At 35.9% G+C, this 27676-nt stretch overlaps 2 protein-coding genes across 3 annotated transcripts in view; both read left to right on the forward strand.

The window, feature by feature from the left end:
* The first annotated feature begins 370 nt into the window (after positions 1–370).
* On the forward strand, positions 371–2269 carry LOC122319113. The gene is made up of 2 exons (XM_043137024.1): positions 371–1088; positions 1815–2269. Exons 1-2 carry the CDS (start codon positions 456–458, stop codon positions 2007–2009), a joined length of 828 nt encoding a protein of 275 aa, XP_042992958.1. The 5' UTR covers positions 371–455; the 3' UTR covers positions 2010–2269.
* Positions 2270–20100: 17831 nt separating this feature from the next.
* LOC122274727 overlaps positions 20101–27676 on the forward strand; it is a 50741-nt gene continuing 43165 nt past the window's right edge. Inside the window, exons 1-2 of one of the 2 annotated variants that reach the window (XM_043083735.1) lie at positions 20101–20815; positions 21503–21986. In XM_043083735.1, coding sequence (XP_042939669.1) covers positions 20183–20815; positions 21503–21688 — 819 coding nt within the window. In that variant the 5' untranslated portion in view covers positions 20101–20182 and the 3' untranslated portion in view covers positions 21689–21986. Of the gene's footprint in view, positions 20816–21502; positions 21987–27676 lie in introns of those variants that run through there. The other variant, XM_043083736.1, reaches the window with a different exon arrangement.

Raw genomic sequence — 27676 nt, forward strand, 5'->3', positions numbered from 1 at the left:
ATGCATTTTTTTAAAAAAATATTTTAAATTTCAAAATAAAAACTAAAAAAGAAAATTTATACTAATAGACACGCATGGGCCACACACTAGCACTGCCCTAATTTCAATCGGACAATGCTTTACATTCACAGAGAATTCCTCACTGATGAGCCAATTATTTTTTTTTACTTTTTTTCAAACAATTTTTAAACTGTTTAATTTATTTTTAAAAAATAAAAAAATTATAAATTTATTTAAAAATATTTCCTTAATTATTAAATAAAAAATTAAAATGAAATTCGGTAGAAAATTTCGGTATTATGTGGGAGTGGTGTTTTCCATTTCAATAACTTGGAAATCTTTTCATACAGTCTTCTCAAGTACTTTTCCCACGCCCACTTATACATAAAAGGGCCATTGGCATTCTCTATATCTCCATTCAGTTATCGAAGATCATAAGATCAGATAATTGAAAAATGGTAGCCCCCAGGATAAGCCTGAATCTTTTGATAGACAATAAGAGAAAGCGAGTGCTGTTTGCCGAAGCAGGCAAGGACTTTGTTGATTTTCTCTTGGAAACTTTCACCCTGCCGGTCGTAACTGTCACCAGGTTCCTAAAGAAGGAAGGCATGCAGTTTGGCAGCTGCCTGCAAAGCCTGTACGAGAGCATTGAAAACCTGAGCGATACTTGCATTCTGCCAGGCCGTAGTAAAGATTTGGTTTTGAAGCCCAAAGTAGTCATGTACGGTGGTACAGACTCCTTCCTCTTGCCAAAGGTGGAGTCCTATACGCTCAAGAAGAAATTCTACAAGTGTCGGAACTCAAGTTGCAGCATCCGTGATTATCGCCTGTCTTCTACACGTGGCGGACATTGTTATGCATGCAATTCATCATCTATGGATGTTGAGGTAAGGTTTGAAGAGTTACTTAGCGGAAACAAGTCGAGTGGTAATTTGAATTTGTTGAAAGAGGGGGTCACATACATGGTGACTGATGATCTGGAGATGGAGCCCATTTCTACCGACAATTTCATAACTCTGCTCAATGAGTATGATATCACGGATGTAGGGGCGCTTGAAAAGAAAGTGGTCGTTCTGGGCAAGGACGAGGTACGTATGTCATACCAGCCTTGATCTTCTTCTTCTATTTTTGGTTATTTGTTATTCATAACATATATGAATATGATTTTCAGCTTTTTGGTGAAAGTTGGACAGAAAAGTCGTTAAATTAGTCCTTTGTGTGTGTGTGTGTGTGGGCTTTTGCATAAACCATGAAATTAATAGTACTCATGATCATGATTTATATAATAAGCAAATTGCATGTACATATTAGCAGATATAACCTATCTAGAGGCATAGGCTAGCTATTGTCCATTAGACAATAGATGGGAACAAAAAATTCAGAAAAAAAAAGAAGAAGATGGAAATTAGAGTTGAAGAACACAGAAACCTTGGAATCCATAAATGATCAATCCATCCGCCTGATCAGTTCATGGATCACCTCCTGAAAGATTATTTGTGATCATATATTAATCGCTATTAGCAATCTGATACTATATAATATATACATATATATATATATATATATATCAAAATTGGTAAGGACACAATTAATTAATTCTTGTACGTACGTACGTACAATCATATAATAAGATATTAACTTTTTGTTTTATTTTATAATTGCTTTGATTTTGGTCATGCGTTTGAATTCAAAAAAATATTATTATATGATGAAGTTGTAAAATAATTATATACTAGTTATGCCCGTACCAAGACTCTAGTAACTGTTTTTTTTTTTTTTTTTTTTTTTTTTCTCTCGATTTTATTTGTTGCCAGTGTGTGAAGTTGCTTAAGGCTGCACTGCAATCCAAGACTGTTTTGACTGATGTCTTCCTGTCAAGACCGACTGAAATGAAGGAGTCGATCGAAACAGGTATCGGAACTTCTGATGAGATGCTGAGGGTTGAAGGTGAAGCTGAGAATGATAGGATAGAGGTGATGAGTCCTGATGAGGAAGTGGGATATGCATAAGGAGGAACAGGGACACTAAAGGTTTAACATCTGAACAGTCAATTCATGTCTTCAAACCTTAGTAATTAGGCTGTGCATGCTGTTGCAATATCCTATCCTATCCGTACTAGATGTTTAAAATCAGGTGGATATCCGTTCGAGTATAACTGATTACAATATTCAAATTTGTTTTTTGATACATTTGTAAATGGGTTTCCAACCAAGACCTTCATTTTGAAAGTTTGGGAGTTATGTCAATGAGACCGCATGCCTTTTGGCTATTACAATATCCAATTTTAGATGCTAAGCAAAAGCCATGTCACTACAACAAATATGGCTTTTAGTGACAGATTATAAATAGTGACGGTTTCCAAACTGTGACTAAAACGTATTTACTGTGACGGTTTGTGAGAACTGTCACTAAATATTGGGCAAGAATTTCAAAACGTTCGGACGTTTCACATAATACGTTCGCACGTCACAGTAACGTTCGAATGTTATGTATAAATTACGTGCGAACGTAAAAAAATTAGCGCGAACGTTCGAACGTTTTAACTATTTACGTGCGAACGTGAATATATTAGCGCCAATGTTCGAACGTTAATGTGATAAAGTTCGAACGTTATATGTTAAATTACATAAATTAACCATAATATATATTTTTTTAATAGTAAGGTTGAGTAACGTGATATTAAAAAAAATTAAGAGTAGAAATTAAGCTACACAATACATACATTAAATATGTGTGTCCATTACATATGTCGAAAATAAAAAATGATCGAATGATAAATTTTTACAAATCACTTTCAGAACTGCTGGTTTACAAAAGATCGAAACTCCTCAGTCAATGTCTCAACCTTATTGTTTAGCACATCTACATGATGTGCAAGATGTGCGACAGCCTGATCTATATGTGCAATCTGTCTATCGATCTGTCGGTCTATATGCTCCTTCATATCTGTCATCATTGTATCAACCCAAGCAGGTCGCACATCCCCAGCAGATGTAACTCCCGGCTGCTGACTAGTACTCGCCGACGGGTGAGCAACATCGGCCCCAGACTCAGTCGGGGGAACAAGATCTGGCGTAGGACCAGACTGACGCTGAGCTGAGCCTCTCCCCTGTCCAATGCTCCGGCGGTGTGTGGTTATGTCGATAGGGCTCATCTGGTTTATCACCATCTCCTCCGCCTGTCGTGGCACTCCCCGGGCTAGTAATAAGCGGCTGATGATGACTCCGTACGGGAGATTATCTGTGGTAACGATGCTGGCCTCGTAACGGATCCGCTCAAATATAACAAGGGGCAAGTCAATGGACTCACCACGTGCCAAGCCAATCAGGAACTGTGTACGAGCCCGACTGAATGTGCTCTTATGTGCCACCGGGTCTACATTTGTTGCAACAAAAATGTGCAACATGCGAAAGAAAGGCAGCAGCTGATTCTGGCTGAAGGAGTTCGGCCTATTGAGCTTTGTGCGGTCCGTGCCAGTGAGGATGTAGAAATCCTGGTCCCGCTCATCCTCACCAACCTCAGCAGCAATAGGATCGCCCTCGGGTCGATCTTCTTCATGACTGGGCATAAACTCAACAGGGCCCGAAGATGAAGCAGAAGCGGCTGGATCTGCCTCGAATATGCCCGGGGAAAATGCAGCTGCTATGTCATCAGCCTGAGCAGCTGTCGACTCAGGTAGCATACGTGGAATCTGGAGCAAGTCGGCGAGAACATCCGCCGAGAACTGAAACTGTACACCGCGTACACTGAGAGTATGGGATGATGCATCGTTAGGCATGGTGGCCATCCCAATGTAAAACTCTCGAACCATTGTGGGGTAAATCTTTCCCCTCAATGTGCATATGGGGCCCCAGCCTCTGGTGACGAAGACGTCTCTCAGCGTCTTTTGCTCCCAGCTGAGCTCATCAAACTCATTAATGAGGATTTCTCGTTCCCCCATAACAGTTCGTGCCCCCAGTCGAGCGATGTCCGGATTGCCTCCATCCCTCCCTCGCTTCCTTGTCGTCATATACTGAGCCATATCCTGAAAATTAAAAAAAATATATAAGTTATAACATTTAAAAAAAATGATTATAATCACAGATACATACGTATTATGACATATATAGATTATACTAAAAATTAAAATATCATCCTTATAAATTTACATAATTTTGTGAGTAAAACTTTTAAAGAAACTCACTTTTTCAATATATAAAATAATAACACCTAAAAGAAACAATATAAAAAAAATTTAATAGGAAACGTTCGAACGTTAATACAATATACGTTCGCACGTTAAAATAGGTCCAAATATACAAAGATGCTACGTTCGGACGTTCTTATCGAACGTTTCATTCAAACGTTCGATAAAAACGTGCGAATAAGTTCATTACGTCCGAACGTATTACCTAAACGTTCGGACGTAATGAATTTGAACCGTCATACGTTCGGACGTTCTTATTAGCTGAAGAAGATCAACGGTTTACGTTCGAACGTTTTATCCAACGTTACGTTAAAGCGTTGGATAAAAACGTTCGCACGTAAAACTAATACGTTCGCACGTAACAATATAACGTGCGAACGTAAAGGATACAAAAGGTCACACGTTCGGACGTTGTGTCGTGACGTCCGAACGTTACGACACGAAATCGCTGAGTCGACTCAGCCATTACCGAAAGCTTCGAAACGCATGTTTTGAAGCCACAAACAACCAAAATATGCATTTCAAAAGATGGGAAATGTTTCTACGGTCCTATTCTATCATTTTACTGCGAATGGTGGCCGGAAATGCAAGTTTATAACCGGGCTACGGTGGGTTTCAAATTTTTGAAACCCACCGATTAAAAGCAAGGAAATAGAAGAGGGAGAGGGTACATTACCTTTTAGTGACGGTTGCGGTGGCGGATGGCGACGGTTGCGGCGGCGTGCGTGGCGGAGAGGATGAGAGAGTTTGAGTTTTATAACCGGTTTCGTACAAGTTATGGCCTGGAAACCGTCGTGCCTGGCCTTATATACAGTTAACGTCCGAACGTTAATTAATTAACGTTCGAACGTTAACTCCACATGCGAACGTTATGTAGATTACGTTCGGACTTAAAAGCATACGTGCGAACGTATAACTTTTACGTTCGGACGTCACGTATACATGCGAACGTGCGTCTATTATGTTCGGATGTCAATCAAAACGTCCGAACGTTTTGGTCAAAACATTCGAACGTTTTTAAACTATATATTATATTATATATATTATATAACATATATAATATAATATATATTATATTACCTATATATTACTATATAATATGATATATAATATTATATATTATATATTATATAATGTGTAATATTATATATTATATATTATATAATGTATAATATTATATACGTATAATATACGTATATTATATATTATATAGTGTTAATAGTGTATATAGCGTATACTATATACTGTTATACGTGTATATAGTGTATACTATATACTATATAGTGTTATACTATATAGTATATAATGTATACTATATACTATATAGTGTTATACTATATAGTATATAGTATATTACACTTATGTTCTATATAGTGTATACTATATAGTGTTATATAGTATGTAGTTTTAATATGTATATAGTGTTATATACGTATTATTGAAACCTATATTATATAGTATATAATAATATAGTATACTATATTATATACGTATATTATATACGTATTATATAGTATATAATATTATAATATATATTCGTATGTTATTATATATTATATTATATATACTAATATATTATATTATATCTAGTGTATACTTATATAATATTATTGTATATATTATTGTAATAATATTAATATATATATTTAATACTATTTAATATGTTAATATATATAGTATATATTATATAGTAGTATTATATAGTTATTTATATATCCAATACTATAGTGTATATACTATAGTATCTAAATAATAACTATAGTATATTATATAGTAATTTTATATATCCAATACTATAGTGTATATACTATAGTATCTATATAATAACTATAGATACTTATATATTATTATATAGTATATAATATATATAGTATATACATATAAAGTATATGTATAGTATACTATATATTACACTATATTTGTAGTATATATACTATATTATATACAAGTAGTATATATAACATAGTACTAGTACTATATTATATCTATAATATATTTACTATATAATATATTATACGATATTATATAGTTATTATATATAGATAACATACTATATAATACTTATACTATATTATAGACTATAATATAGATAATATAGTATATAATACTTATACTATATTATAAGTATAGTATAGATAATATATTATATAATATTTATACTACATTATCTAATAACTATATTACTTTAATATAGTTATTAGAAAAGTAATATAGTTATAAGATATACTATATTAAAGTATACTATACTAGGATAATATACAATTTTTCCAATATAATATATTAAAACTATACTTGTTATAACTATAATATATAATATACTTATTATATATTATAGTTATAATATAATATATATTTTATATATATTATATTTATATAAAGTTATAATATATATATATACGTTCTTATATAATATTAGACTTATATATTATATAATTGGTACAAATTATATATTAATTAATATTGTATAATTTATAATTTAATATATAAGTATATTATGAGGAATATACTAAATATATAATATTTAAATAATAATATTAACGTTCGAACTTAAATTCGGACGTTCAGACGTTATAATAAATTCGGAGGGAAATTTCCCGCTTAAACCAAATTTGCACAGTACGTTCTAACGTACTATATAAACGTTCGAACGTTGATGACGAATACGTTGGATGGACGTACATACGTGCGAACGTACTGTATAATTATGGGGCGGGATAAGTTTACGTTCGAACGTTAATGCTTAAACGTTCGCACGTAAAATTAAACGTCCGAACGTTTATTAATGAACGTCCGAACGTTAATCGCATAACAAGCAGAAAATAAAACTTTCACGCACGGGAAAGCAGATTCATTTCTGCTTTCCTCCGTGCGTGTTAGAGTGAGAGACAGAGAGAGTTTTAGAGAGACGGAGCGGGGAAGTGGAAAGCAGTGGGGAGAGAGAGAGTTTTAGAGAGAGGAAGAGAAGAAGTGGAGGGTATATAGTGAGTATATGTTTGCAAAGGTATTTTTTTAAGCATTAAGGTAAATGGTTTTTCTCATTTTTTATTTGTAATATACATGATAATTATCAATGTTTTATTTCATATATATTTAAATAACTAGTATTGTGTATTTTTTGAAGGATCATTTGTTGTGAATTGTTGAGAAGTTGTGATTTTTGAAGAAGAATTTATTTAAAGCACAAGGTATATATACTAAACTCTATTGTTATATTTTATTGTGGATATAATTTGTGATTAAGTTTGTGTTGTTTGGATGAATTAAAAAGAAAAATTATTGTTATTGAATATGTTTATTCTTAATGTGATAATGTTTTAGTATAGTGTATGTTTTTGAATAATAATTATTTGTTAGTTTATGTGTCTATTTTAATAATTTGTTGTTATAAAAGAATATATATAACAATTTATTTAATAAATAAATAGTGTGATTATTTGTGTAAGAATAACAATTTTGGTATATAATTTATTGGATGATCATAATTATAAATTATAATATTACAATTATAACTATTATATATATAATTAGTTAAATAACTAATATAATAAATTATCACATGACCCTAAGTGTCAATTATAAGGCATAACTATATAGTATATATAAAAAATCGTATTACTAAAATGATAATATAAATAAGTATTATCAAATAATAATACTTATTTATCTAATAGCTCAATAATTTTTAAATATTTTATCTAATAATATATAGTATAGAGTATATATTAATATTAATCCATAATAATAATTATCATGTAATGTATAGTATTAAAAAATGATTAATAAGAAATAGATAAGTAATTATAATATGGATTACTTATTTAATAATAAAAATTATTATAATAATTATAATAATTTTGGCAATAATAGTAATAATTATATAATAACTGATAACAATTAAGTGTTATCAATATATAGTGGCACTAGTAATTATAATCTAATTTACTTGCTATTATATTAAATACGAGATAAATAAGTAAAAATTGTCATTTTATGCTATATAATAACAAATAAAATATAAGTGTTATTAGTAACTTATAATAGTAATATATATTTTATTGTTATACTAGTGTTATATATTATATAGCTGATAAATGACATATAATATAATAAATTAGGAATTATATAAGTCTACAAATAATTCCTAAGTGTTATCAATCATTAATAATATAAATATTATTAGTACATCGGTATAATTCAAACAATGTGCGCTAATTTATTTGTAGACTTTTTTGTTAGATATTGTATAACATTGCATAAATAACCTTAGACCCGTTTGGGAATTAGTGTACATTTAGGTGTACATTAATTCCTGAATTGTCCAGTGTAGACAGTTTGAGATTATATTATCTGTATTGCACATAAACGTTATTCCTACTTTGAACGTTTAGTATGAAATTTCGGTGTCTTCCTCATTTGTTCTTCGGGTATACTGTTCTTAGGGTCATAATCCCTATATGTGAACATGTATACTTGGAGAACTATGGGGAAGTGCTGCCGAAATTTTTACTAACGTTCAAAGTAGTAGAGTGACGGGACTTGTGCAATATGGAGAATATAATCTCGAATGGGATAGGACCAACTACCTTGAGAAAGAGTACTTTAAACATGATGTATCATGACATGCATGTGTATTTAACTTTACCTTAATTACTAAAAAATATTATGTTTTTAGAAATGGATAAAAGTTGGATGCGTCTACGCGATAGACTTGGAAAAGATTACATACCCTATGCGCGTGGAGTAAGGGCCTTCATTGATTTTGCAAAGGCGTCTGCTGATAGTCGTGGTTACATTAAGTGTCCATGTCGAGGTTGTAAAAATTTGTGTGCGATAGGATTGGATGATGCTGAAAGTCATATATTTGTGAATGGTATGGATTTGGGCTATACTCGATGGGTACTGCATGGTGAGCTGTATGCTGAATCAGCGGATGACTTATTCAGTCAGCGGGAAAATTTACACAACGTGGATGATGATTATGAGCGAGATGAGATAGAGGAGATGTTGAGTGACATTGGAGCTGGGATGTTTATGGATGAGGTTGACGACAATGGCTCAAGTGGGCGACGGAATGATTCAGATAATTTTCCAGAAATGTGGGAAGATGCAAAGCGTGAGCTTTATCCAGGTTGTACAAAACATTCTAAAATGTCGTTTATTGTGCGGTTGCTTCACATAAAATCATTGTGTCGAATGTCAACCAAAGCAATTAACATGGTATTAGACTTATTTAACGAAGTGCTTTCCGAAGGATCTGCATTGCCGAAGAACTTTTATGAAGCGAAACAGTTGAGAAAGGGATTAGGATTTGAGTATAAGTTCATACATGCGTGCAAGAATGATTGTGTTTTATTTTGGAATGAGAACGAGGAGAAACAAGCATGTCCTGTATGCGGAGAGTCGAGGTGGAAGGATAAGAAAAGCGTTCCGGTTAAAGTATTGCGATATTTCCCATTGAAACCCCGGTTGCAAAGATTATACATGTGTAAGAAAATAGCTCACGATATGAAGTGGCACAAAGAGAAAAGAGTTCAAAATGATGGATTTATGAGGCACCCTGCTGACTCACTTGCGTGGCAATCTTTCGATAATCAGTATCCAGAGTTTGGGATAGAAGCAAGGAACGTGCGTCTCGGACTCACAACTGATGGATTCAACCCTTTTGGAAATATGAGTACAAGTTATAGCACTTGGCCTGTAGTGTTGATTCCATACAATCTTCCACCATGGAGGTGCATGAAGGCACCCAACTTTTTGTTAACTTTGCTTATCCCCGGCCCGAGATCACCTGGGAATGACATTGACGTATATTTGCAGCCGTTGATTGAAGAGTTGAAAGAGTTATGGGAAGCAAGCGTCAGAACTTATGATGCATCCACATCAACAACTTTTCAGATGCATGCTGCGGTAATGTGGACGATAAATGACTTTTCAGCATATGGGAATCTTTCTGGCTGGAGTACTAAAGGAAAGTTAGCGTGTCCGACGTGTAATAAAGAAACTACTAGTGAGTGGTTAAAATATTCTCAAAAGTTGTGTTTCATGGGTCATCAACGTTATCTACCAACTAATCATGCATGGAGAACAAAATTCGCTAAGTTTGATGGACGCGTAGAAGATAGAATTGCGCCAAATGAGTTGTCTGGGGAAGAGATCCTGGAACAATTGGTACATGTGGTAGCGAACAATTTTGGCAAAGGTCGGGGAAAGAACAAGAGAAAACGAGGCGTAGCAGAATTGAATTGGACAAAGCGTAGTATTTTTTTTGAGTTGCTGTATTGGTCGTCCTGCATGTTGCGACATAGTTTGGATGTAATGCATATTGAGAAGAATATTTGTGATAATATACTAGGTACATTGATGAGCATCAATAAAAAGACGAAAGATACGATTAAGACAAGGAAAGATCTTGAGAGAATGGGAATTAAACATAATTTGCATTTACGAGTGGATGGTGAGAGGGTGGTCATGCCGCATGCATGTTTTACAATGACAAGGGAGGAGAGGATGGACTTCTGCAAATGGTTGCAAGGTGTGAAGTTGCCAGATGGTTATGCTTCAAATATCAGTAGATGCGTAAGTCATGATGACTGGAAAATTGGTGGATTGAAAAGTCATGACTGTCACGTATTTTTACAGAAGTTATTACCGGTGGGAATTCGTGGGAAGCTAACATCTGTTGTACGTGTTGCCATAACTGAACTGTGTATGTTTTTTAAGGATTTGTGTGCTCGAGTAGTGAAGCGAGATATGCTGCAGAAACTGGAAGAAGACATTGCTACTATACTATGTAAATTTGAGCAAATCTTTCCACCGTCATTTTTTGATGTCATGGTCCATTTAGCAATACATTTACCCCGGGAGATCATGTTGGGTGGACCAGTACAGTTCCGTTGGATGTATCCAGTTGAAAGATATTTAGGTCGACTAAAGCGCACTGTTGGGAATAAAGCCAGAGCTGAGGGTTCAATAGCAGAGGACTATATACACGATGAATGGTTAACATTTTGCTCTTTATATCTTCGTGGTGTTGAGACACGATTTATTCGTCAAGAACGAAATGCTGATCTTGCTGCTCCGCCTTCTCGTGAGCTATCAGTGTTTTCTCAGAATGTACGACCTTTGGGTGCACAAACGGGTTACGATTTACTTGATACAGAGTTGGGTAAAGTTCGGTAGTACGTACTAAATAATTATCAGGAGATTGATCACTATCTCAGGTATGTCGTTGTACAAGGTTTAAATAATTCTAAAGATTATATACAACTTTAACTATTGTTATGTAAAATAATATGATAATATATACTATACAGTGAGCACATGGACAAACTTAAGATGGAAGGCGTCGAGGATATAGTGGCAAGACACGAGTCAGAATTTTCTGGATGGTTTGAACAACGTGTATGAACTAAACTCTATACTACATGTTACATGATGAAAGTTTTAACTCTAGAGCATATATAATAAATGACATTATTTATTTTGTTAGATATTGGAACAACGTGCTCGTGATCCCGAATCAGTCTCTTTTGAATTGTATGCATTGGCCCGTGGTCCATCAAACAGAGCACTTCGATACACTGCATGCACAGTTCGAGGTTATAGATTCCATACTCTGGACCATGAACGTAATAGAAAAACTCAAAACTGTGGTGTCTTGGTCGAGGGGAGTCATGGAACAGATGATATTGATTATTATGGTGTCATTCGTGATATTATCGAATTGAAATATCTGGGTGGGTCTATAACATATGTCTTCAAATGTGATTGGTGGGATCTAGGCGGTGGTCGAGATTCGATATATAGGGATAATCATTTTACGAGTGTCAATATTGCATCTAAATGGTACGAAGATGATCCATTCGTACTGGCTTGTTAAGCTACTCAAATCTATTACTTGATTGATCCAATGAAAAGTGCTGATGAAGATAGTGGAGAGATAACTTGGCTAGTTGTACAAAAATTTGTCCCTCGAAATATATATGAAGTAGGAACGAGTGCAGATTACGATAATAGTGGAGATGAAGATGACTTTTTCAATGTAGAGGCCTACCAGGAAGATGGAGGAGGGGGTATTAACTTATTTGTTGACCTCGGTGCACTCGAGTTGCTCCCCTTATGTAGAGATGACGTCCCACTCATCCATCTCGACCCGTCTTCATTAAATTATCACTCAATTGAAGAAAGTGAGAAAAGTACAGAAGAAGAGTCAGAAGAAGAAGACGAACAAGAATCCGGGGGGGAAGTGGATAAGGATGACGAACAAGAGCTTGATGATGATGACAAAGATGTTATACAGAGAGATTCTTAAACAAACATGGAAAATACATCCGAAGATGAAGACTAAAAGTACTAAAAGTTTATTCATATACAGCCATTATAGAATTTTATAATAAATATAAATTTATTCTAATAATATTTTTTTGTTATATATAATTATTTCCAAGTATGCCGCCAAAAAGACAAAGGAGAAATGTGCTTCCTCCACCGAGTCCAAGTCCTGAACCCATTGAGGACTCCCCACCTGAGGAGTCTGTTCCCGAAGATGAAGTTAACATTACAGAGAACGATGCACAGTCGACACCTACCGGTAAGGAATGTTTACGTTAATACTATATATACTTGAAGATGTTTGTTTCAATAAATAATATATATAACCTTCAAAATTATACTATCATCTATTAGTTGATGAACAATTGGCTCGTCGCGGTCGTGGCTATACACGCGGCATCTCACTTGAGAAAAATCGAAGGCATGGTAAATTGAAAATCACAATTCCTGATAATTCCACTGGAGGAGTGAATGATAGTGCAGCAGCGCTTTCCTCCTATATTGGCACAGTAATTCGAGCTTACGCTCCATTTTATGTGCGCTCCTGGAGAGATGTGCCGAATGAGATTAAGGAACACATTCGGAGTCGTGTGCTGGTGAGTTTACTTATTATATCATTTTTTTCACCTACATTAGTTTATTATATTTTTAACGTAATTAATTTATAATTAGGATGAATTTGACCTCGACTTTGGTCGTAGCGAGGATTTGAGAACTGTGAATGAGTTAATGGCTACACTATTCCGACGTCACAAGGGACGATGTCACGACCATTTCAAGAAATTTGAGTCGTTTGAAGAGGCTGCACAGTCCCCTTTCCAGCAGATGAAATTAGACGACTGGATAAAATGTTGTGATCTTTTTGCCTCTCCAGAATATCAGGTATTCTAGATTTATTTTCTATAATTATTTACATTTATATTTGTTGTTTATATTATATGTATGTACATATATTACAATTAACGGTGAGAATTATTTTTGTAGCACTTAAGTTCTACAAATGCAAATAATAGATCTGCTCTGACTATTCACCATCGTGCTGGTTCAAGATCATTTCATCGTCTTGCTGAAAAAATGGTAATTAATAAACGCAATAATTCATATTTTTTCTTATTATTCTTTTATATAAGTACTAATATTGTCTTTTTCAAATTGCTAATGTCGTTTTCTTAGAAACGTGATGATCCTGAAAACTTTTCCCTCATTCATGTCTATGCTGCTGCTCACACTAATGAGCATAGTGAGTGGATGGATCCTGCAGCTGCAATTAATTATGTAAGCAGTGTTCCTTTTGTTGAATAAATTATGTAACACGTGATTAAATTATTTTTTATTTGTATTTCTTTTAATATATTACTTATTGTGTGTTTTGATCTTTCAAACTGCAGGGAAAAATGATGGAGATGCAGTCAGCTTCTGGGGATTCCTCTCCTAGTGACTTGGACATTTTTTCACAGGTGCTTGGGCCCAACTCTAGTATGGCAAGAGGTTTAGGACGATCTTTCAAGCATTCCGGTTCATCTTCCTCAACCTCATCGACATCACAAATTAATAATCTTACCAAAGATTTAGAAGCTGCCCGACGCGAGAATGAGTATATGAGGTCTAGACAGCAAGAGTAGGAGTCCCTCTTAGAGCGACAGTCTCATTTAGAGACGCGTTTGTAGGACCAACAAAGAGAACATGAGGAAAGAATCCGTAGTGAGGTCCAAGAGCAAGTGCAGCGGGAGATGATGCTGCAAATGGAGCGTGTTATGTCATTGCAACAGAATCGTGCTGGGCGAGGAAAGAAAAAGAAATGAATCTTATTTCTGTATTACGTTTTTAACATCTAATTTGAAAACAGTTTCAAACAATATTGGTTGTGAAATATGTACTGTAATGTGAAACAATTGGTTTGTTTATTAAGTGGATGAGTTTAGCATTTCTGATATGTACGTTCGAATGTAAAAAAAATACGTTTCAACAGTATTAAATGTTCGAAAATACGTTCGAACGTAACCATGCAAAATAGTAACAAAACGTTCGAACGTTTAAACCCAATTTAAAAAAAGTTCGAATGTCAAAAAAGTTTAACGTTACAAACATCCGAACGTACACTTTACGTTCGAACTCTACTCTCTTAACATTCGAATTAACGTCCGAACGTCATGATATAAACGTTCGGACATTATTTCATTTTCGTTGGATTCGAGATTCGAACGTAACGTTCGCACGTATAAACGTTCGAACGTTTACATTATACGTCCGAACTATAATCAACAAACGTTACCTTTTTTCGTTCGGATGTCAGCTTGTCTTTTTTACGTTCGAACGTATAATTTTAAGTTCGAACGTTATATTCTGTGACAGATTCTAATCGTCACAGAAAATAATACGTTCGAACGTTATTTCAAACGGCACATCTCCAACCGTCACTAAAAATATTTTTAGTGACGCTTGTATAGTAAACTGTCACCAAATGTAATCCGTGATGCACATTACGTGACAGTTGTGGTGACGGTCAAAAACCGTCACCAAATATATTTCGTGACGTTTTTTACATTTCTTGTGACATGTTTCATCTGTCACTAAAACCTATTTTTGTTTTAGTGTGTAATCCTATCCGGTTCTACCTCTCTTTTTCTCTATAATATTTTGTATATATGCACCAAAAAGTTCAATGTAAAGAAAAATGACGATTTTTGTTAAATTTTTAATTCTAATTTTTTTTGGTTAAACTTTTAAATCGGTTTTGTGTAGTTGATTTTTATTTTTTAATTAAGGTTCAAATTAAATCTAAAACTTGGTATCCAGTTTTCTCATACCCAAAAAGATAAAGAAAATCTAAAAACAAATACCTTGCAAATTTATTTAATTTAAAAAAAATTAAAAAATAAAGATATATAATATAATTTTAAAAAACAGATGTCTAAAATCTAAAAAAAGTAAAAGTGTAAATATTAAGAATCTAAAAGAGTAAGAAGAACACATGTATCTAAACTAAGAATTCTGAGAGTTACAGCTCTTACACAACCCCTATATAACCATTCTCTATTTTGCTTTTCTTCTTCTAATTCTTTTTCGTCATATATATTGTTGACTTCATATTAACCTTTTGCACATATACATGCAATACTTGTTCTTTAAAATTTTCATGTAAGGACTTTCAAAGATTAAACAAAAAAAAAACAAAAAAAAAGAAGTCACATTCTCAGATTATGCAATATACAAAAAGGGTAATTCAAATTACATAGAGACAACCAAAAAAATTCAATAAAATCTAGCCGTACTTATTGCACCACCACCTTCATCAAGTTCATAGCTCCAACCTTCATCATCCAAAGCATCTATTGAGGGCAAAACACCTCACACTTCACACAGATAAAACACAAAAGAAGTCACTCGATCCCTACAGTGAACAATTTGATAGAGCTAGCAGATACATATATACCTAACTAGTGTTAGTTCATAGAGCACAAAACCAAAAGCATATACGTCGTCTGCCATGGGGGGAACATGATCACCACATTGAGCATATATATCTACAAACAATAATATATATATATATATATATATATCTACAAACAAAATGTTGTAATCAGCTAATTTACCGTTTCTGGCATCTACCAAATATATATTATATATCCGCCTAATTAATTACACATCATGCAGCTGGCTAGCTAGCCAAACTTGCTAATGTCTAAAACATGAGCAAAAGAAATGTTCAAGCATGTAAAGGAAGAAAGCAAATCATCTGAAGAATTGTTGAAGGCTATTCCACAATCCAAGACTGTTCTGTCTGATGTCTTTCTATCGAGACCGACTGAAATTGGGGGAGCGAGTGGACTAGCAATCGAAACGCAGGGCTAAACATTCAAGCATTTGTTTCGACCCGACCTGAATTAACCGACCAAAAAATCCAAAACAGGGAAATGATTCAGCTTCCGTTTAAAACGGTTTGGTACGGGGTAATTCCCCGATTCCTGCAGTACAATTTGGCGCTGGGGAGTGGAGACTCCATCACCTCCTGTTCTTCTTCTACATGTTTTTTTTTTTTTTTAAATGGGCCCTTTGCCATACACGGTAGGGGTGCTACCCGCACCATACGGTGTGGGGTAGACCCTCCCCCCCCCCCCCCGCGCGCATGGGGCGGATAGGGAAATGTTTCCCCATCCCCCACACCGGGGGCGGGGTATAGTGTGGGGGGGCAATCCGTTCGCCCCCCCGCACCCCCTTCTGGGCCTTGGGCTTAGAAGCATTTTCTGGGCCGAAAATGATACAGAAGCAATTTCTGGGTCATTTTGGGCCCAGAAACCTCAGCAATGGGCCAAAAATGGCCCACAATGTTGTATTTTTTGCCCAAAAAAAGCTTATAGGCCATTTTCATTTTTCAGCCCATAAAATTATAAGTAAAATGAAAAAAAAAATTTAAAAACCAAATTAAAAAAAAAAGTGTTATGAATGGTAATTGATTTTATGGCTAATAAAAGTTACTAGTCTAAAAGTCTAATACGTAATAAACTAATAATAATAACTAAGCTATTACAAAATTGAAAAGCTAAACACTTATAAAATTACAAACATAAAAGTGTCCAAGGGACATTGTATCAACATTACAAATCATTGAATACAAAATATGAACAAATAATTAAAAATTGAATATTCTAAAGAGGCTTGTCAGCTGTGGCTTGTCTTTGAGTCAAGGGGTGTGACAGTTGTGGTGGTCCGGGCTTGAGCACATTTTTATGTTGCAGAGATGCTAGACGTCTCATGTGTTACTACAAAAATTAATAACGATGAAATGGAAATGAATATAAATAAATTAAAATAATAAAATAAAAAACAATTACCAGGTGGTCCAAATCCAGACTGATCACCACCCTCATCGGTCTCCTTAAAATCTAAAATATCCGGAACATGAATATCTTTTCCTATCGTCCAACTCTGTGTGCATATCAATGCTTCTACAGTTGTAGGAGACAATGAACTACGGAAAGGATCCAATATACGACTTCCGGTACTAAACGCTGATTCTGAGGCAACGGTGCTAATAGGGATGACCAAAATACAGCAGGCAATCTCAAAAATGATGAGATATTTCTTTGAGGCATTCTTCCACCATCCTAATATATCGAAATTATCATCATCATCTTGGACCATATCCGCTGACAAATAGTTGTCTAACTTAGAAACGACCTCCGTAGATTGATGGACTAGTGCGAGATTCTGTGCGAGGGTCTTAGTCCACGGCATTCTGCGCTTCTTTGTAGGAGGCCCGGTCACGGTGTCTGTAGAAAGCGTTGGGGTCGGTGTATGTGTCTTCGATGTAGTACCACCCTTAATTGCATTAAACTCATCATACAATTTTTTGAGGGTATCTCGGGCCAATTCACCAATAAGTTCAGTCCATACCTGATTGTGAACAAGTCTCAACCCATATAACAAGTCTGAAACTTTCAAATAGGGATCAAGAATAACAGCCACATATAAGAAAATATTCATTCTAGTCAAATCTCCCCAATACTTATCATATTTTAGCATCATGGTCACTGCCATCCCCCTCATCCTTTCATTGGAACCCCTACGCATATCTTCTAATTCTTCCTTTACCCTACATATTTGTTGACAAAACTCATGGGATGTAGGGTACAAAGAACTAGATATATTCAATGTGACATCATAAAATAATCCAAGAAAATCAATGAAAGTAGAAACTACCACCCAATCATCATCATTAGGCATTCATGATCCCTCGTGCTCATCAAAGTATTTGACATATTGGATGTCTTCATCACCCAATAATTGAAAGGCTGCCTTATATTCTTAGGCCGCCTCCAACATCAAGAAGGTTGAGTTCCATCAGGTAGGAACATCAGTAAAAAGACCCTTCTTCGATGTTATGCCCGCAAGCTTTGCAGCAATTTTGAATTTATCCAATCTAGAAGGAGAAGACATCACCCATTTCACAGCCATTCTAACTCGTGCAACCGAGTCATCAACATCTTTCAATCTCTCAGTCACAATTAAATTCAAAATATATGCAGCACATCTAACATGCAAGTATTCACCACCCAAGAATGTCTTATTTGCATCTTTATGATAATTCTTTAGAAATCCCAAGGCGACATCATTAGACGACGCATTATCAACTGATACAAACAAAACTTTTTCCAACTTCCACTCCTTTATTGCGGCTTCTAAGGCTTTCCCAATCGTCTCACCCTTATGATCAGTTATCTGACAAAATTTAATAATCTTTTTGTGCAAAACCCAATCAGCATCAACAAAATGCACAATCATCGACATGTAATTTATATTTTGGATAGAAGTCCAAGTATCGGTAGTGAGGCAAACTACCAAACCCGCCAATTAGCTCCTCAAAATATCTTTATCACGGATGTACATTTTCTTAATAATTAGTTTTGCAACCCAATTTACTAAAACTAATAGAAAAGATGCGGATGGAAGAAATTAGTACTCGAGAAGATCACGAGAAAAGGAAAAGCAAAAAGAAAAAGAAAAAACCTAGCTAAGAGAAAAGGACGAAAGATGCGGATGGAAGAAACTAGTAATCGATAAGATCACGAGAAAAGTAAAAGTAAAAGCAAAAGCAAAAAGAAAAAGAGAAAATTAACCTAGCTCGTTAGGAGAAAAAGAAGAGAAAAGGACCAAAGATGCAGCTGGATATTATAAAAGTCATGCTCCCATGAGTCATGACTACTTTAAAATTTGAATAATGCAAATAACTGGTATTTTGGGCTTCATAATAATTAGTTTGTAGACGGAACCAGTCATAAATTTTCAAAGAGTAAGGCCGGGTACTTTGTTTCTACAAATCTTTTAAATAATTTTACAAAAATTTTATTCATTGTTTATCCATACCATATATTATTTTTTTATCAAATATATAATATATAAATAATGAGTAGAAAAATTTAATTTAAGAAGAATAAAATAAATAAAAATAAAAATAAGTATGATGTGTGAGGATGATGAGTATAAAAACTCACCAGTTTATTCCATCTCATTTTTACATCTAAATAACATTTAAAAACAAACATTTTTCAATTCAATTTTTCAAATAAAAAACTTTTTTTATCTAATTATTATCAAATCATTACAAATTTTTTAAGCTTCCAAATAAAACATAAAACACAATTTAACTTTTTCAAATATCAAAATAAAAATTATATTAAAAAACTATATTTTTTAATAAATAATTATATTCTAACCATCTTTTTAACTTTATAATTTCTTATTTAACTTTCACTCTATTTTTTTCAAAACCTCCTTCAAATTTTAACTCAAATAATTTTATTATTCTTCATAAATTATCTCATTATTATTTATAAATTTTATCTCATTTTATTTAATTATATCTCATTTTATCCGTATAACTAAATGAGATCAAATCTACTCAGCGTCCGCTACGTCTGGTTCGTGGAACTTGGAAGAGAAAACAAGAATAAAATGAAAATGAAAAAGTAAAAGAGAGAGATAGAGAGTACATGAAGAAAAAGAAAACACCCTAGCCTGCGGTTGAATAGTAAACATATCCATTACTTATATTCAGTCTTCTTCTCTCCAGTACTTTTTCCACGCCCACGTATATATAAAAGGGCCATTGGCATTCTATATATCCCCATTCATTTATCGAAGATCATAACATCAGATAATTGAAAAATGGTAGCCCCTAGGATAAGCCTGAATCTTTTGATAGACAATAAGAGAAAGCGCGTACTGTTTGCCGAAGCAGGTAAGGACTTTGTTGATTTTCTCTTGGAAACTTTCACCCTGCCGGTCGTAACTGTCTCTAGGTTCCTAAAGAATGAAGGCATGCAGTTAGGCAGCTGCCTGCAAAGCCTGTACGAGAGTATTGAAAACCTGAGCGATACTTGCATTCTGCCAGGCCATAGTAAAGATTTGGTTTTGAAGCCCAAAGTAGTCATGTACGGTGGTACAGACTCCATCCTCTTGCCAAAGGTGGAGTCCTATACGCTCAAGAAGAAATTCTACAAGTGTCGGAACTCAAGTTGCAGCATCCGTGATTATCGCCTGTCTTCTACACATGGCGGATATTGTTATGCATGCAAGTCATCATCTATGGACGACGAGGTAACGTTTGAAGAGCTACTAAGCGGAAACAAGTCGAGTGGTAATTTGAATTTGTTGAAAGAGGGGGTTACATACATGGTGACCGATGATCTGGAGATGGAGCCCATTTCTGCCGACAATTTCATAACTCTACTTAATGAGTATGATATCACGGATGTAGGGGCGCTTGAAAAGAAAGTGGTCGTTCTGGGCAAGGACGAGGTACGTATGTCATACCAGCTTCGATCTTCTTCTTCTTATTTGTTATTCATAACATATATGAATATGATTTCCAGCTTTTTGGTGAAAGTTGGACAGAAAAGTTGTTAAATTAGTCCTCTGTGTGTGTGTGTGGGGTTTTGCATAAACCATGAAATTAATAGTACTCATGATCATGATTTATATAATAAGCAAGTTGCATGTACACATTAGCAGATATAACCTATCTAGAGGCATAGGCTAGCTATTGCCCATTAGATAATAGATTGGAACAAAAAATTCAGGAAAAAAAAAAAAAAAGAGATGGAAATTAGAGTTGAAGAACACAGAAACCTTGAAATCCATAAATGATCAATCCATCCGCCTGATCAGTTCATGGATCACCTCCTGAAATATTATTTGTGATCATATATTAATCGCTATTAGCAATCTGATACTATATAATATATACATATATATATATATATATATATATCAAAATTGGAAAGGACGCAATTAATTCTTGTACGTACAATCATATAATAAGATATTAACTTTCTATTTTATTTTATAGTTGCTTTGGTTTTGGTCATGTATTTGAATTCAAGAAAATATTATTATATGATGAAGTTGTAAAATAATTATATATTAGTTATGCCCGTACCAAGACTCTAGTAACTATTTTTTTTTCTCGATTTTATTTGTTGCCAGCGTGTGAAGTTGCTTAAGGCGGCCCTGCAATCCAAGACTGTTTTGACTGATGTCTTCCTGTCGAGACCGACTGAAATTGAGGAGTCGATCGAAACAGGTATTGGAACTTTTGGAACTTCTGATGAGATGCTGACGGTTAAAGGTGAAGCTGAGGATGATGGGGATAAGGAGGAACAGGGACACTAAAGGTTTTATTGAAGATAAACAGAACAACGTATCTATTTAAGACAAACATTGTAAGGTGCCCATCGGCTAGTCCATGTACATATGGAAAGATTACAAGCAACGGCTACTAACCATAACTATCCACCGCAAGCTCTCAACACTTCCAATGGCTATCTTATATTCATTTTAGGAAATCTTTTTATTTTCTTTCCATAGTAGAGAAAATCTCTTTTTTCTATGTAATATGTTCTTGATCTCATGTATTCAACAACGTATATATAAGAAAGAGGACTCTCAATACACTCTCACGTTGAGTGAACCAAACATCTTAAGTGCAATCTTCTTTATGGTATCAAGAGCCTAAGTGAGAGTAAGTGTGAGATGGCCTCCATCTCCCTCTCTGTTATACTGAAATTAACACAGGGGAACTACCCCTTATGGAAGGAACAGATTGTGGCCTTGGCTGAAAGCCAAGACCTCCTCCCACATCTCACAGAAGTAAACCCACCCCCCCAAACCAATGAGACCAACGACAAAGAGGTGAGTGAGACTTACCTCCAATGGCAAAAACACAATCAACTCCTCCGTGGGTGGATCCTTGGAACTCTTTCTAAAGAATCTCTCAACTTGGTGGTCGGCATGGACACAGCATATCAGGTGTGGCAATCTCTCCAAGCGGCTTATGCCCAAAATTCCCAAGAACGGGAATTTCAACTAACCCAACAGTTGTCCTACATGCGGAAGGACTCTTCCACTTCCTTGGCTCATCATCTTTGAACCTTCAAAGGCATTTGTGACAATCTTGTTGCGATTGGCTGACTGGTGAGTGACAAGATGCAGGTGTTTTCTCTTCTTAATAGTCTCAGCCCCAAGTATGAGACATTTACAACCACCATGATGAAACCTCCGATGTCGACATATGGTGAACTGGTGCCGCTCCTCCAAGGGTTCGAGATGAGGACGTAGCTACATGAACAATTCTCCTCTCAACCAGTTGCCTTCTATGGCCAAAAAGGGTCTCACCCCTTCTCAAAAACACTGGAACGTGGGTTCCAGAAGTCTTTTAATTCCAAGGGCCGTGGGTTCCCACCAGCCAACCCTGCCCCACGGCCCAATGGCCTTAAAACCCATGCTAGAGGATCACATAATACTTCTTACAGAGGGACTAGACGTGATTCAACCCGTTTCGAGGTGTGCCAAATTTGCAGCAAACAAGGTCATATCGCTTTAAAGTGTTGGGAACGATTCAACCATAGTTTGCAACCTGATGATATACCACAAGCTTTAGCCGCAATGACCCTCAATGATCCATCCAATGATGCTGAATGGACTGTCGATACGGGTGCTTCTGCTCATATGACAGGTAACTAAGGTATGCTTAATAATCTTCGTTGCTACCTTGGACATGATGCAGTAATTATTGGTGATGGTAGTCTTCATGAAATTATTCATATTGGTGATACTTTTATTGGCAATGGTGATTCTCGTATTATGTTTAAAGATGTTCTACTTGTCCCGGATTTAGCAAAAAATCTTTTGCCTATTAGTCAATTCACATCTGATTATCCTTATTCTTGTGAATTTTATGGTCTTGGTTTCTCTATTAAGGAACGAGCAACCAACTGCACATTGCTGATGGGACATCGAAAAGGTAATCTCTACGTCTTGACCCCACCTACTGAAGCACACTTCTCCACCCGTTTTCCATCGGTTCCTGAAGAAGTGTGGCATCAATGGCTGGGACATCCCCAAGCCTCTACTCTTCAATTTTTATGTACTAAAGGTTTTATTCATATTTTAGGTAAAAATAAAGGTACCTCTCTATGTGAGAGTTGCCAATTGGGAAAAAGGAGCAAACTTCTATTTTTACCTTCTACTAGTACTACTCTTGGTATTTTTGATAAACTTTATTGTGACTTATGGGGTCCTGCACCCGTTTTATCTATTAGTAAATTTCAATTTTATGCTTGTATTGTTGATGCTTTTTCTAAATATGTGGTTTATCCCTTTGAGAAAAAAATATGATTTTTTTAATTCATTCTTACTTTTTGAAAAATTTGTTGATCGTCAATTTAATAAGAAAATTAAAGTTTTTCAAACTGATGGTGGTGGTGAATTCGCCGGTAATGATTTTAATTTGCATCTTCAAAGACAAGGTATTTTTCATCATTACTCTTGCCCACATACACATGAACAAAATGGTTCCGTTGAACGACATCATCGTACAATCCGTGAATTAGATATGACTATGCTCTTTTATAGTGGCGTACCCAAATTTTTTTGGGTTGACGCCTTTTCTACAGCTATTTTCTTAATTAATCGACTCCCCTATGCATCCATCCAATTTCAATCTCCCTTTTACTTACTTTATGGGAGTTATCCCGATTATATCTCCCTTTTACTTACTTTATGGGATTTATCCCGATTATACTTCATTACGCATCTTTGAATCAAAATGTTACCCCTACACTTGGGACTCAAAACAAAATAAATTTGACCAAAAAACAATCCCATGCATTTTTTTGGGTTATAGTGATAAACACCAAGGTTATAAATGTTATCATCCAACCTCTCGCAAGACTTTCATTTCTCTCGATTTTTGATGAAACGAGATTTCCTTTCAAACAACCCGGTAATCTTCATTTACCCTTTCCTGATAATCAAGTTTTATAAACTTTTGTTGACTGGCACTCACCTATGACTAACGCTGATGATATTCACAATGCAACTTCTATGCAGGTTCCTCCTATACCAATTCCCTTAACACCTCATGCGATTAGCTCCCTCCCTCCCCCCATGGCAGCACCCACTAATGATATGTCCCCCATAATAGATGAATCCCCTCTCCCTTCCTCGCCCACTCCACCGCCTACACCTCCCTCCACTCGGGAAACTACAAATCACCCCATGGTCACTGGTGCAAAAGATGGGATCCAGAAACCTAATCCTAAATATGCCAATATTCATACCCTTCTTGACATACCCAAAGAACCAAAAACCGTCCGCTCTGCACTAAATCATGCCGGGTGGTCTAAGGCGATGCGTGATGAATTACACGCTCTTCATGCAAACAACACATGGATTCTTGTTCCTCGAACTCCTAATATGCAAATAGTTGGATGCAAATGGGTCTTGAAGACCAAACTCACGGCAGACGACACTCTTGACCGTCTAAAAGCACGTCTTATCGCTAAAGGTTTTCATCAAATCGATGGTGTCGACTACAATGAGACGTTCTCACCCGTCATCAAACATGAAACCATACGAATTGTCATCAGCTTGGCCATTGTTAATCAATGGGATCTTCGCCAACTTGACGTAAAAAATGTATTCCTCCATGGTGATCTCAAGGAGTCAGTCTTTATGGAACAACCTCCAGGTTTTATCGATCCCACTCTTTCTTCCTATGTTTGCAAATTAAATAAAGCCCTTTATAGTTTAAAACAAGCACCTCGTGCATAGTTTGATAAATTTAGTACATTCCTTATTTCTTATAGATTTACGTGTAGTACGACGGATCCCTCTCTTTTTAATGTAATTGCTCTCGTGGTATTCTTGTTTTACTATTATACGTTGATGATATTCTTTTAACTGGTTCTAATCATGATCTTTTACATGACTTTACATGCGTTGTTGGTAGCCAATTTTCTATGAAAGATCTTGGTCCATTGCGTTATTTTTTAGGCATACAGATTACCCATACTTCTACTGGGCTCACTCTTTCTCAAATAAAATATGCTCTTGAAATTCTAGAACGAGCACAAATGCAAGATAGCAAGCCCATGGGCACGCCTATGATGGCCCACACTAAAGGCCTTACTAGCGATATACTGTTTCCCGACCCTTCCTGTGACATCCCGTTTTTACGTGTATTTTCACTGAAGGAGTTTTTTTAATTTAATTAATATATTAGCTCTTTTATTTTAAATTATTGTATTTTAAATTGGTTTTATTGTATTTTATGCGGTGTTTAATTTATTTTAGTCGTTTTATAGTTTTTAAAATCGTTTTCATCTGGATCAGTTTTTAGATTCTGGAAGTGAGGACTGGACCTCATTTCTTTTCCCTCATCTTTTCTTTTTCCTTTTTTTCTTTTCTTTTTCTTTCCCTTTTTCCTTTTTCTTTCTTTTTCTTTCTTTCTTTCTTCTTCCTCCTTCTTCCCGTGCGCGCGAGCTGCTTCTTTCTTCTCCTTCCCGTTACCGTCCGTTGAACCACCCAGACCCACCGCCGCCAGCCGACATGGCCGACACAGCCACCACCATCCGACTCCCCTCTGGCCGGCGCACCACCCCACCAAAAATCACCTCCATTCGAGCCGCCGATCACCACCTAGAGCACATCTAAGCCGCACGGCTTTTTGCCGTTTCCGGCACCGTCGCTCCACCTCCGACCACCACCTCTTTACAATTTCATCCTCTACCTCTTGCCGTCCTAACCCACCCATTTTCAGTCCCGATCCGTTGCCGGAACAGCTCCCACGAGCTCCCACCACCACCCACGGCCAAAGCTCACTTCTTTTAGCTTCATAAACATCTCAAGGCCATTCCCTATCAATTTCATGTCTTAGTTTGTCCCCGTTCAAAAGTGGGTAATTTACCCACGGCCACAGTGTAAAATACACTGTTACGTTGCTTTTTCTCCGCCGTTTGCAACGTCATGAGCTTTCAAAAAATACCTTATAGCGCTGTAAGTATTTTCCAAACTCTACTTTTAGATTTAAATATATTTTGCTCTTACAATAAATTATTGGATTGGTTGGTTGATATCGGACTGAGTCTGAGGAGTTTGGGGGTCGGATGGATTGAGGACAGAGTTGCTTGGTTTTGTTGAATTCGTAATTGGTTGGATGTTTTGTATCTCTTGTGTGCATTGGATGTATGTATATGTGTTGGAACTTGAAAACTGGGCTTTCAAGCGAGAAATGTTTTGGTAAATGTGAATGATTGGATTGGCTGGTTGAGTCAGAGGCACGTGTAGGGATAGTGGTAAGCAGGGATGGTGGTAGAATCCCGCTTGTGATTCCCACCTACGGTGGTGAGTAGGGATGGTGGTAAGCAGAGACGGTGGTAGAATCCCGCCTGTGATTTCCGCCTACGGTGGTGAGTAGGGACAGTGGTAAGCAGGGACGGTGGTAGAATCCCGCCTGTGATTTTGCCTACGGTGATGAGTAGGGACGGTGGTAAGCAAGGACGGTGGTAGAATTCTGCCTGTGATTCCCGCTTATGGTGGTGAATAGGGACGGTGGTAAGCAGGGACGGTGGTAGAATCCCGCTTGTGATTCCCGCCTACGGTGGTGAGTAGGGACGGTGGTAAGCACGGACGGTGGTAGAATCTCGCCTGTGATTCCCGCCTACGGTGCACGTGTAGGGATGGTGGTAAGCAGAGACGGTGGTAGAATCCAGCCTGCGATTCCTGCCTACAGTGCTTTGATGGTTTGGTTTTTGGGCCATTATCTTGGATAATGGCGAGGTTATGTTTAAAGAGAATGTTTTGGGCCAAAATGGAATTTTTGGCTTGCGTGGAAAAAATGTGTTTTATGGGATATGTGCATTTGCATTCTTTCATGCATATTATTGAGTTTAATATGTTTTTATCTTGTGGCGTTTGGATCTTACTTACCTGCGGCACTATTTTGGTACCGTAGATTTAATGCAGAGATCGAGGAGGAGAAGAAGGCTGAATCCGAGGAGGCGGCTCCGCCAGAGTATTGAGTTGGAGTTTATGCTTTGTAGTTGGTTTTAAAACAATATTTGTAGTTTGTAATATTTTATTATATATGTTTTGAACGGTTTTGTATTAAACAAAGAAAAATTCTGGTACTTAGTTATATGGCTTTGTTTATCAGCTGCGTGTTTTCTTTTGCACATTTGTTGCTTATACACACACTTGGCACTTGGCGATAGGGTGGTGATCCATGATATTATCATCCGGACGTCTCGATTTCCTCGTGTCTGTACGTGGGATTTGGGGGTGTCACACTTCCCATTACCGTAGTATTGTTGGTGCCCT

The sequence above is a fragment of the Carya illinoinensis genome, chromosome 8 (assembly GCF_018687715.1).
Source record: "Carya illinoinensis cultivar Pawnee chromosome 8, C.illinoinensisPawnee_v1, whole genome shotgun sequence".
In the NCBI taxonomy this organism is placed as follows: Eukaryota; Viridiplantae; Streptophyta; class Magnoliopsida; order Fagales; family Juglandaceae; genus Carya; species Carya illinoinensis.